This window comes from Crinia signifera, chromosome 4 (genome assembly GCF_055691185.1).
Source record: "Crinia signifera chromosome 4, ASM5569118v1, whole genome shotgun sequence".
Lineage (NCBI taxonomy): Eukaryota > Metazoa > Chordata > Amphibia > Anura > Myobatrachidae > Crinia > Crinia signifera.
The window spans coordinates 157,612,075-157,626,018 of record NC_139220.1 but is presented as its reverse complement, the minus strand read 5'-3'; the positions used below and the strand labels follow the sequence as shown (position 1 = coordinate 157,626,018).

The following is a 13,944-nucleotide window of genomic DNA, read 5'->3' as shown; positions in this document are numbered from 1 at the left end:
GCGGCGCCCAAAACTTAGTTACGCCACTGGTGTACACACTTTTACAATGTGCATGAGATTTTGACAATATAGTCAAAATCTCATCTGGATCGCATACAGATCGCACAGGTTTTAACCAGGGTTGCCGACTTTAAGATTCTCCTCTCCGGGAGAAGCCCGGAGAGGAGAGTTTCAGAAGCCGCTCAGGGGGCGGGGCTTATGAGTGACATCACGAAGCCCCGCCCCCATGCTGTTAAAGCATCAAATTCACATATCTCCGTGGAGGGGACGGGGCTAAAATGACGCGATTGTGCCGTTTTAGCTCCGCCCCCTCCTCTGAGACCCGAGGATTGCGGCATTTTAATGCTGTGATCCGGGGGTCCCCCCTGAATCCGGGAGGGTTGCCCACCCTTCCGGGGGGCCGGGAGGGGGTACCCGATTTTCGGGAGACTCCCGGAAATTCCGGGAGGGTCGGCAACCCTGGTTTTAACCCTTGCGATCCCAATGCGCGCTCCCGTAGCGCAGCCAGAAAGTCTTGGCTGCATAGACTATATAGTGCAGATCTGCATTATATAGTCTAAATTGTATGCAGTCTAAAATTGTAATATAGTTATGATTGTACAGGTGTGTACACACCATATCTCTATCGATCTCCAGACTAATGGCCGCCAAAACAGCAGATGCGTACTGAAACCGCAGACTAGCTTTGTAATACAAAAAAATTCTATGTATTCCTCTAGTGCGCGGAGATGCCTGAGCGAGAGTGTGCCGCACGTGAGCGGGTGACCCCCGCCGACGGGAGCGAGCACGCCTCCCCGCCCTCACAGCCCAGCGCCGGCCAGGGAAAGGAAGCAGCGGCTCCGGATCCTCCCACAACACGACGACAGGCGCCCGGGACATGGAGCGGCCCTGAACGACAGTTCAGAACGCAGGAACAGAGCCGCCACCCGCAGGGGCCCGGGAACTCGCAAACATGAGCAACAACAACGCCGGGAATAATAGGCAGAGCAAGCGGCCCATGAATTGCGGCTCCATGCTGCTCACCCTGCAGGAAAACGAGAGCTTGTACAGCTACCTGGGCAAGAAGTGTGTGGTGAGTGTGGCGGCCTAGCCTGCTGGGTGCTGGGGGTGACTACGAGAAGGCAGCTGCTGCTCCCAGGACCTGCTGTGTCACCAACAACAGTGCTTGTCTGTGATCTGTACCTGTGTACCCCATAGTGACCTATACACGGGGTGCATGCTGAGTGACAGCTGATCCTACACCTCACCTGCTGCTCCCTAGCACTACAAGGCGCAGGCATACCCCCAGCCGTGTGACTGCTGCTCCTGTGCGTAGTATACAGACTTCCTGCTTGTGTGGCCAGGCTGAGAGTCCCCTGTCACTCAGTACAAGCCACAGACACCCCCCCCCCTTGTGTATTATGGGCATGCAGTACATCATACATATTGCTCATTCTCAAGCTTTGCTAATGCCTCAATGCTACCCCCCCCCCCCCCCTTGTGTATTAAGGGCATTCAGTACATCATACATATTGCTCATTCTCAAGCTTTGCTAATGCCTCAATGCTACCCCCCCCCCCCCCCCCTTGTGTATTATGGGCATACAGTACATCATACATATTGCTCATTCCCAAGCTTTGCTAATTCCTCAATGCTACCCCCCCCCCCAGGACATTGTTCTAGTTACATTTAGTTTTTGTTGTTAAAGGAGTCAGTACTGTACATCCTAGAGACCCGCAGATCAATTTTTATTTGGCTGATAACACATTTTGTTTATAGGAAAATCTCTATAGCCCCGTTTCTGCGGTTATTTCAAAGTTGAAATTTAAAAACTTGCTAAATATTTATTTTTAATTATTATTTCTATTAATCTATTTGTTTTACAACTGCAATTGTGTGAGATCACCTGAAATGCTGAGGATTGCCCAAGAGAATTAGGATATAAATATGCTGCACCAGATATTGCTGTGAATCATCGATACTAGTTGCATAACTGGATTTTAACTCATACAAGGTTCTAAAGAGATGGTATTATGTGGTGAATTATTGGGGCCAATTTATCTCCAAAATTGTGCAAGAAGTTGTTTCTGTATGATTCAAGAAAGAAGTTCAGGGGTTTGATGCGTATGCAGTTTTATTTATTTCTTTGTTCATTTTACCACAATCTACTTTTGCATGCATGACAAAAGTGAATAATTTTTTTCACATTTTTCCTGTATGATGAGGTGACAGTGTGTATTGACCGTGGAACTCTTAAAGTTTGTAGAAGCATGTTTAAATATGTACTTTGACCCCCCACTATAAACAAATATAGCCTCTGCACTGAATACATTTGGTAGACACTCATCTGAATGTATACAGAGTTGTGAACTTGCTTTGGATACTTCAGGAGCCTATTTGTGATTAATATACATGGATAAAAATATCATGTTAAGATTTATTAAAATTTCATTAGACATACATGTAATGTTCTCTACAGTGTTTTAATACCAGTCATATTACCTGATACATTGTTAATGTTTTTTTTCCAATGAAACTACTATTCCTCAGATATTATAGGACATCTGGGAATGGCTATGTTATTTAATCATATGTGATTTTCTACTAAAAGTGTGTGTTTAAAGCATTGAGGTGGTTTGATATCTCAAATATGCTCTCCTTCTAAATATGATCATTTTCAAGTGAACGGAATAATTCATAAAGTGGTTCCCAATATGTGTGTTGTGGCACCCTGAGGTGCAATGGGGGACTTGCAGGGGGTATCCTGGATTATTTATTACCAATGTAATAGGCATATTTATTTGTTTACAGTTTCTTGTATAGCGCAGCATATTCCATGGCACTTTACAATTGGAACAGTGATAAAACAAAATGAGAACTGACAGAGGTAGGAGGGCCCTGCTCGCGGTGTGGTATAGGGTGTTGACAGTCGGGATCCCGACAGTCATTATCCTGACTGGCTGGACTCAGACAGCATGGCGAGCGCAACAAAGCCCTCTGTGTGCACGGTGGCAGTCAGGATCCCGACGTCAGATAAATTACTGTCGGGATACCGTCCGGCACCCCCCTACTCTCAAGCTTACAATCTATAGGGACAAACAGTTGTGTATCCTGTCCATTACCACATAACTCACCCTAAGGATGATGTATAAACAATATGTACCTAATTTAATATTTATTTTCTGATTTTATTAATGAGAAACCTTTGGCTTAGGGTTGCCGTGATTCGGTACAGTTTGGGAACCACTGCATTAGTAGGTAATTGACATTAGAAGCTGCTCCTTTCCAGTTCCTTTTTATGTGAAATTACACATGCCACCATTCCCACGGACACTTCTATCCATATCACTAGAAACCTGTAATGCAAGTTAATCTAATGCGCCTATCCCATTTATTCCTTTTCATTATTATTCTTATAAGCATGCTAAACAATTACTAGACCACTGATACCAGAATGCATCATGTTTCAGTGGTACATTAAGGTGCCGTATACAGTACATAACTCCATATGAATCCATTCAAAGGTTTTTAGCAGAGTGTGTGTATATATCTATCTATATCAAAAGTGGAGGATGTGGTCCTTTTTCTGCGCTAGCGTGTGGGCAGCACTTCTATAGTACCCTGCTGTTAATTAAGGTACCAAACGAGAAAGATAGAAAGAAGGAATAGAAGTGCGCTCTAAAAGTTTCACCACTTTTAAATTTCAATAATAGTACAGATATAAAAAAACTGTATTTATTCTGATCTTTTACATAGACAAAATTCATTCAATAAAGGCTTAATACGTAACTCAATAGATGATCCAACATTAAAGTACAATTTGTTCAGGTGAGTATCAAATTATCCAATAGGTGATCCAACATCAAAGAGAAATTTTCTTTGGTAAAACCCTACGCGTTTTGTCCGCTAGGACTTCATCAGGGGTGATATGGATCTAAGTGGTGAAAAAATGTGCCGTAAATAATATTATCACTTAGGTTAAAATTTTAGGGTAATATTATAACTCTAGTGCTTCTTATGTCCCTTGGAAGCATTTTAATCAACCAATGAAGGACAATCGGACAGACCCAAATCACACATAAGCTGTGTACACACGGGGGCTATAGGGGCTGAAATCGCTGGAAATATGGTCGCTGACGACCATATTCCAGTGATTGGAGTGCACACCAGCGATAAATCGCTGGGGTGCGCGCTCCCGTTTTTAGCCCCCTTATGCTCCTGCGACCAGGTGATTACCTCTGCTGCTCCCCCAGCAGAGGTTCCCTTTCATCAGCGACCATCTCTGGTCGCTGATGAAAAGGAGAAACTGGGTAATATATTGCTCAGCCATATATTGCTAGCAATATATCTCCCCTGTGTGAACGGGGCTATACTTTTTCTAGTTTTCATTGGAGATGGACGGAACCGCAGAGCCGCACACAAGTATCTGAGCCTCGTTCAAATGACTAATTGCGCCCTATCTCCTGTGTAAAGTGATAGGAGATTGTGAGGCTTTATTTTATTGCACTCATTATGGTCAGGTTTAGCTGTGCATAGTGGTTAAATATGACCAAATTAATGGTCATTTCAGCTTTTCAATCCTATTTCAGCTATTCAACTTGTCACTTCCAGGGGTAGCAAGCAGAAATGAATATCTCCGGCAGGTGCACGTGGGTGTAGAAGGGTGGCAGCAATTAAATTTAGCCCTATTTCTCGATTTTGGTATGTAAATTATGTAGTAACAAGTGGGTGTTGGTCCCTTAGTTGATATTGAGTATATGGACTGTACACTATGCTAAATATGATGCACTTCACAAATAAGAGTACTGCTTGCCTGTCCTTTAAACACAGTGTCTGTCTATGTATTTTGCATATGTATTATGTGTGCCAATGCTGTTTTGCTTGACAACTATTTGTCATTATTTTCAAATTTGTTCTGTATTTGAAGTTTCTCAGCATCGCGTGCATGTTATTAGGAGCTCTTTGGTTTAAGCCCACTTGTATTTCAGGTTTAGTGGATTTTTTTTTTTTCATTTAATAAAGCCCAGGTCCAAAGTCCAACATGATTGTTCACATGATTCTGCTATTGTGATTACAGCTTGATCTGAATGTGTACAGAGCCTCGATGAGACTTCTGATTTGTGTGCGACTGAGTCTATATATATATATATATACGGAGCAGAACAGAACTTTTATTGAAAAAATGCTGTTTGGTGTAATTGCAGCAAATATAGGGGGTTATTCTGGTTCACGCCTTCAGGCAAATTCCTTCTTAGATGACAAAACCACGTGCACTGCAGGTGGGGCAGATGTAACATGTGCAGAGAGGAGATTTGGGTGAGTTATTTTCTGTGCAGGGAAAATACTGGCTGCTTTATGTTTACACTGCAATATAGATCTCACTTTGAAGTAAAACCCCACCCAAATCTAACTCTCTGCACAAGTAACATCTACCCCACCTGCAGAGCACATGGTTTTGTCCATCTAAGACGGAAGTTGCCAGAAGGAGTGAACCAGAATAACCCCCATAGTGTACAGTTCCTCTTCCCTTCCTGTGGTGTTGCTCTCTGCTGTGGCGCTATTAGCACAGGTCTGGTCTGCTTATCGGTATTGAAATATAGATCACACTGCTAGAAGCACCACAGCAGAGATGGACACCCCAGGCTGGGAAGAGAAACTGCACAGGTTTTGAAGTATACAGGGTGCTAGAACACAGGCGCCCGCACAGAAGCCATGCGTATATGCGATTATGCCTATGTGCATGGCATAAACATCGGTCATCATTGCACATTCGCAGGGAACAATTGAATTAGAATCAAGCCCTATGTGTCTTATTCACAAAATGGTGGAAATAAGTGACTGTCGGTATATCTGTATATGAATGGCTATGTTTCCTGGAAAACACAGTAATGTAGGATTTTGTGTGCAGATACAGCCGCAATCACACACACAATATAGGCATGCAGCATATAATAACCAGCAGATGCTACTTGTGAATGCTATGTTACATTTTGCTAACAAGATGTATTTTAATAGAAGAAGTCAAATGCAAAAACTCCCATGCCATGTCTAAATTATACTAAAAACTAGTGTTGAATTGAAAATGTTTAATACCAAACGCAAGCACAGTGCTTATTCTTAACCCTTCCTTTTTGTGTCTGTTTCTCTGAAACGTCCTTTTGCATTTACCATTTTGTATTCATATTAAAATGTAAAGAACTAGGACTTATGCTTAATTTCCTCTTGTTTTAATTTAATCTTTTAAGTATTTTTCGTACGTTTTAATGTTTAGTCTATACATATATTGATGTAAAAGGAATAAGATTTTTTTTTTTTATCTGTAAAGTTGTATCAAATCCTAATAACTTTGGATTTTTAATGTTAGAAAGCATTAAAGCATGGTTGATCAACATTTCTAAAACATATTAATGTATTACTATAATTGGCAGGATTACTTTAATTTACAATTAAAACTGGTTTAAACATAGTAGTTTTTTTTCTTCCCAACCCTTTTCAAAATATTATGTTTTATTGCCATGTAGTTCTTATGAAATCACTTCACCTCTTTATGAAAAATTAATCTTCATTGTGGAATCATAACTATATTGTGATACTATCAATTGTTCAAGCTGGAGCAAACTTACAGGTTCTGTCTAATTGTGACCAAATGCGCCTTGCTGCCTGCTCCAAGTGATCACAGACTGGATTTGGGTCTCACAGGACCTGTCTTATAGGGGATTCCTTCTTATGGATTGGATCCACCCATTGTGAAGTGGGCAGTTATGTTGCTTTGCTGCTAACACCAAGACTCTAACATGTGGCACCTTGAACCACATAACTGTTTAGGCTCCTACCACAGTCAGGCACCTGCATGCTGCTGACACACCTCCTGACTGTCAATGGTTGACTCTCAACTGGTCACTGACCTGGACAAGGCCCTGCACTTTAGTTTACAGAGGGTGGAGCTTGGAGACACTGGGTTCTCCGCAGTACAGTTAGTCACAAGATGAAGAAACGGTAATTTTAAAGGCAAGATGTTCTAAATTGTCTTACAAAACTGTATCCAGCATACAGGATTACAGCCGTTCCACACTTGTTGCAGATTATGTACTTTTAACCCAGGGTTCACATGCCATTTTATCCTCATCCAACATACAATACTACAGGAGCCAGTTCTACCCTGTAGGCCCTTGAATCGGGCTATATCCCAAAATATAGATATGACATTTCAAAGGAATAACTGGTTAAAGCAATTTCCGGATTTTGTTCCATTATATATTTTACAACCCAAACCAGTTACCGGCACAATCTGATTAATATATACCTATCTCTTTCACAAGTGTAACAATAACTCTGATTTCAATTGCACATATCTAGACTAAAACCAGTTTGGCTTAATGAGTTTTAAGTCCCATACATACTGCGTGACTCATCTGCTAGTATTACCAGCAAATGAGAGACTGGGTGGACGGCTTTCCATAGCGTTCTGCTATGGATAATTGTCCACCCCTGGAAAAATCACTAAATCGGGCAAAAAAAGCTCAGTGTGTATGCACTGAGCATTTTTCAGCCCAGCGATTTTTTTTTTTTTTTTTTTTCCATCATCGGTCAGCATACCTGCTGAGCAAATCACCCAGTTTGTATGGACCTTTAACACCTTCAACAGGATATTTTGTAAAACCACAAACTCCCCTGTGATTTAGTAGGGGCAAACAAGAATACCCCCCTGGACTGCATCTCAAAGAAATTGCTTCTTTAGAGACACCCTAGCTGATGCCAGGGTCCTTAACCATATCCATTTGTTCTACGATCCCCCATGGCAGCCATAACACTGGGAATTCCCCTCCTCCTACTAGTTTATACAGGATTTTTTTCTGGGATGCCCCACCTTGGGTATAATAGCCTCCTCCTCCTTCTCCCCTGAATCTTTCGAGTGTCTCTGTAATTGCGGTACCTGGAAAAAAAACGTACACAAGGGAGGTAGAATTGGTGAGTAGAATTTGTATCTTTCTTCTACGATCCCCATGGCAGCCATAACACTGGGACATGGGAAGAGGGGGGCCCTAGACTGCACACCCTGTAATGAGAGGTGTTGCCTTGCTGAAATTTTTTGCCATATGCAGGACAGGGGGGGGGGGGGGGGGGTTTGCAGGTGCACTATGCACTTATTACTGCTAACATATATTCCTTTCATAATTAATTTATGAGGTTGTTAGCATACATTTGGCCAAAGATATGTACCTCCCCACCGCGTTAAGGTCACCTCTTTAGAGCAGGTCCTTAGCACTATGGGGTTCATACCTGGGGTGCAGGGCACCCCCAAACCAGTCCAGCAAAACCACCCCAGGGCATAACATAAATAAAATTTAGCTGTGAAGTGTGGTAGAGTGTAAAGTGTCATAGAATGTAGGGTATGTGTAAGCAAATAGTGATAGAGGGTGTGTCAAAAGTAACAAAAAATATTGTGAATAAATACATATAAAAAAAGACATACATAGAAAAATGATGATATGTTTGTGAGTCTATGTGTAAAGTAGCGATGCCCTGGGACATACCCAAACATAGAACAAACGGGCGGGAGACCATAACATATGCAAATAAAATTTATTCTTAGAGAGGATTACTTTTTTGACAGAGCTTCTTGAAGAACATGATTCCCTAAGTGGGCAGACAATATGTTTAGTGCATAGTGATTAGTGAATGTATGAATTGATGACCATTTTGCCACCTGGCAAATATCCACCACTGATGCTTATCCTTCCTAGCCCAGGAAGTGGATACCGCCGAGTAGAATGTGCCTTTATTATAGAAGTTGCCAACTTGCCTTCCTGCTTGTAAGCAAAACCTAATCTCTAATCTAGCGAGAAATAGCCTGTTTTGTCGGTGCCGAACCTCTTCTTGGTCACTCGGGTATTACAAACAGATCCAGATCCAGCATGTACGTTGCCCTCTGCTCCTCATTTTCTGGCTTATTATAAAAGCTTGGTAATGTAATCACCAGGTATATGGAGTGATCCGGAAAAATGCTTTCATTGCTTCCCACTATCGGAGTATGAGCTTTTGGGGTGCACAATCAGAGTTTTTACGAATCCTACTCCTTGGTAATGTAATCACCAGATCCAGAATGGGCCATTCCTTCTTCTCCTCATTTTTTGGCATAGGATAAAAGCTCTGCTACGTAATCTCCTGGTTGAGATGGAAGGCTGAAACTATTTAGGCAGAAAATCTGGATGCGTTTTTAGAGCCACTCTATCCAAAGGGCTTGCTATTAGCTTACCCTTTTAGCCGAAGTGATCACTACAAGGAAGACCACCTTCCATGTAAGAAATTTGAGCAAAATATCAGAAAGGTTGAAACGGTTGCTTTGACAGGACAGTCAGTAATACGTTTAGATCCCATGGTGATACTAAAGACTTCAAAAGGTGGACGCATTCTTTTCATAGCTGTTCCAAATCTCTTGATCAATTTCTCCTCTGCCAAACATCTATCCAACAGAACACGAAGAGCCACAAATATAGGAATATAGATGGCCCCAAACTGGTATCTTGCCTTGGATCCCATGAGGTCTAATTCTAAATGTAAAACCATTAAGGTTATGCGCCTTCCTGAAAGGAACACAAAGAAAAATGTAAGCTTGTTTTGGTGGACCAGGTCTGTTAAGCATTTGTGAGGAGTTGGTATAAATGATGAACTTTGTTTTATTTACAGGTATTTTTTTTTTGTGGGACTGGGCTCAATATGTATATGCAGAAAGTATTGTTTTATTTTGCTAAAACACCCAACTTTTTCTTACTACCTGCTAAGAAATGGAGAAACCAGTTTTGTGACATACCTGTGACTGGGGGGAATTGGCCCTAGAAGCCTGCTACAATCTATTTTACAACCGGTGTCAACAGATCTGTGCAATTCCAGAGACTGTCAAATGTACAGCAGAAGTAGTCTAGTTCTTTTAACTAGCCAGGGAAGATATGCGTCCATAACATTAATAGAATGACTGTACATTCTTGCTTTTTTTTTTTTTTTTATAGGCAAAGGTTTGCATATTTTTGTTGTGCTGCATGTTTCCTATTTAAAAGGGCATGTAAACCTTTACCTGCACTGCTGTAAGAATTTTCTCACTGAACTCAACGCTAAATCACCAATTGTGCTTGCATTCCCAGTTACTTTGCCAAAGAATGTATAAAGCCGCTACAGTCGTACAGAAATGCATCTGGATTGCTTTCATTGCTTCACACTATCTGAGTATGAGCTTTTGGGGTTTTTCCGGATACTACTCCTAAACTCTCATATTGAAATACATACCATGTTCTACTGGCAAACAAATTGGCCACCTAATGATCCCAAACTCTAATGGGCCCCACACACATAGCGACCCGCTCAAAACACTCGGTATGATCACTCAGCACACAGCGATGCGCCAGCTATGTGTGCTAAGCAATCACTGAGATCATCGTCCCCGACCGATTAATAACCTGTGTGCCTGTTTTATCAGCGCCAGATACAGACCCGCCGGGCTGCGCATTTAAATCTCTATGTAGACTTCACGGGATGCGGTCATTCGGTCTACAGCATGATGATGGACAGTCATTAAGTTGACACCATTAGGTCGACATGGGTCCTGGTCAACATAGGAAAAGGTCGACACGGCTCTAGGTCGACAGGTCATTAGTTCGACAGTGTCTAAGTCGACAGTCAAAAGATCGATATGGGGTTTTTCACTGTTTTTTTTTTGTGCTGACAGGCGGTATTTCATGCCCTATCATCCACTAGGGCGTGATGGGAGAATAAAATAGTGTGTGGAGCATAGCGAGGCACCGTGCCCGAATCATTGTGAGCAATGTGAGGGGATGCAGTGCACTTTAAACTGTGTCCATGTCGACTGTGTTGACATTCAGGTAAAAAACAAAACTGATAAACCCCATGTCGACCTAGACCTTGTCGAACTAATGACCTTTCGACCAAGAACCATGTCAGCCTTTTCCCATGTCGACCTAATGACTGTTGACCATCATGCTGTAGACCAAAGGATCCCAACCCGACTACACACAAGGCGATTTATTCAGTACTTTTCTGAGTAATTCAATGAAATTATGTAAATATCGCTCCGTGTGTAGGGCCCATTACGCATGCTCTTCTAGCCATAATCTGATGCCTACAAACCTGTGTAGTGGCGCATTATGTTGAACGTGCCCATTCCTACCTGTTAAGATGCTGATTTTTACTTGTGGCCACAGAAATGCATTTTGCCTTTATCTTCAGAAATGTTGTATGCCAGTCAGATGGTACAATGTGTGCTGCGATTTTAGGGGTGTGGTGGTATGTACTGGAAAAGCAAACCACTTTCTCAGTTTTTCTGGCACATGATTCTAGCTGGACATGGTACCATGATTCCTGGCCTTTAAAAGTGAAAGTTAGTATTCATGTCAATCTCACATGCCTGGTAATGAGGCACAAGGACCATCTGTACCAATTAACAATACAATTAAAACCACATGCCTAATACTGTGTAGGTCCCCCTAATGTTGCCAAAAGAGTTTTGATTGGTTTAGGCTGGACTCCACAAGACTCAAAAATCCTCTGATCCTTAAAGTGATTTAAGTTGCAATATGGTGCCACCATGGTTTGGACTTGGAGGCCTAGTCATTACCTCGGACTCTGGGCCTTATTTTAGTTCACTCTTTCTGACAAAATCCTTCTTAGATGGGCAAAACCATGTGCACTGCAGGTGGGGCAGATGTAACTTGTGCAGATATAATTAGATTTGGGTGGGGTTTTACTTCAAAGTGAGATCTATATTGCAGTGTAAAAATAAAGCAGCCAGTATTTTCCCTTCACAGAAACAAAATAACTCACCCAAATCTAATTCTCTCTGCACATTTTACATCTGCCCCCCTGCAGTGCACATGGTTTTGTCCATCTAAGAAGGATTTTGTCAGAAAGAGTGAACCAAAATAAGGCCCTCTGTCCTGTTTCATTAACTACTGACACTTTTTTTTAGTGACATTTTCTTTTTATGTGGTAAGGTACATTATTCTGCTGAAAGAGGCCAATTCTTCTAGTTACTCTTGAACGAAGTCTGGATTATAGTCAGGTGTAGGCTTAATCAATCCTACCATAATTGGTTAATCATACAAAATGATCATAATTTTAGTATGTATATTGAAGCACAATAAACACTGTGTAGAAGGCTTAAAACTGGGCGAGGTTATTGTAGACTTTCATATCACAGGTTATGCACCATGGCAAGACTGAGCACAGCAACAATACAAATTGGAGTTATACTGCATCAGCAAAGTCTCTCCCAGGCAAAGATTTTGGGTTTCAAGTTGTGCTGTTCAAGCTCTTTTGAAGAAGCACAAACAAACTGACAATGTGAAGGACCATAGACACAGTTGTTGGCCAAGGAAACTTGCATTATGAGATGAAAGACAACACAAACTTACTTCCCTCAGGAAGAGGAAGATGTGCAGCAGTGCCATCAGCTCAGAACTGGAAGAAACCAGTGAGACACTGGTACACCTGGCCATAAGTTAAAAGTCTGTGCAGAAGTGGTCGTCTTAGAATTTTGGGCAAAAGAGCAATACTTTTGACATGGAAACAAGGCCAAGCAACTCAACTTTGCATGAAAACCTAGCAGGTACTCTATACCAGAGGTCCTCAAACTATTTTGCACTGGGACCCCATCAGACAATAAAATAATTACAGGAGCCCAGCAAAGTTACTGCAGAAGGTCATGACATCACATGCATGGCAGCATTGTGATGGCACAAAATGATGGGAGGAGTCTAAAATAAGACCATTCAACAACTCCTTGAATCACTGACTGAGATTAGAAAAGTGGTCAGCACCATGGAGTCGCGACCCCATGCTAAGAAGGTCAGGACCCACAGTTTGAGAACCGCTGCTCTTGACTGATGAGTCAAAATGTGAAATATTTGTATGTAACCAAAAGCAGTTTTTTTTTTTTTTTTTTTGCAGAAAGGCATTAGAGCGGTACAATACGTGAAATGAGGCAATGGTGGAGGTTCCTCTAAGTTTGTGACTTCATTTCAAAAGGGGTTGTAGATTTGGTCAGGATTAATGGTGTCAGCAATGCTGAGAAATACAGGCAGGTACTTATCCATAAGGAATACAATCAGAAGTTTTTGATTTGTTCCAAATGTTTTCTGCAACAGGACCAGGATCCTAATCATACATCTAATGTCATTAAAAACTAACTTCAACATAAAAATAAATATATACACGTGTGTGTGTGTGTGTGTGTGTGATATATGTATTTTTAAATATTGTTCTTGTGGTATGTCACACATACAGGTTGTTACAATATACAGAACTGCTTTGGAATGTTTAATGTATCATATTGATTGCTTACTTCAGGCTTGACAGAGAAGGAATGTACTTGACTAGTCAGCTTTTGAAACAGGAAATGTGTTAGGTTTTTTTTTTCTGTTTTTCTTCCTTAGGGAGTTAAGCTTGGAATTTTGAATCCTCTGCAACATTTACAAAGTTCAAAAACTAAAACCCACTATCTAATTTACTGATCTGTTGCTAAAACATTTTTTTACTTTTAAAAGTACAATATAAACACTTTTGCCTTTTTAAAAAAAATTCTATTATTATTTGAACATTTTACTTCCTAAAGCTCATAGGGACAATTCAAATGTTCTTATGTTTCACAGAAGCCATAGATTAACAATGTAGATCAGTGGTAGCCAACCCTAGCCCTCGAGAGCTACCAACGGTTCACATTTTCCAGACAACCTAGCTGCTGCACAGCTGCACTCATTAATCACTGACACATTTTAAAAGATACACAGATTGAGCTAATTAGCTCACTTGTGATTCTGTGAGGAAACCTGCAAAACATGCACTGTTGGTAGCTCTCGAGGACTAGGGTTGGCTACCCCAGATGTAGATGTACTGTTAGGTAGATCTCAGGCGCTCCTATAGAGGCTGCTTATAGGAAAACCTGTTAACTCTAACCTT

General features: G+C 41.4%; 1 protein-coding gene across 1 annotated transcript in view; it reads left to right on the top strand.

Annotated features, from left to right (window-relative positions):
• The first annotated feature begins 761 nt into the window (after nt 1-761).
• The window catches only part of WASL (WASP like actin nucleation promoting factor), a 70,877-nt gene continuing 57,694 nt past the window's right edge, over nt 762-13,944 (top strand). The window contains exon 1 of the mRNA XM_083182851.1: nt 762-1,072. Within this exon, the coding sequence (XP_083038977.1) occupies nt 953-1,072 (120 nt within the window). The 5' untranslated portion in view covers nt 762-952. The remainder of the gene's footprint in view (nt 1,073-13,944) is intronic.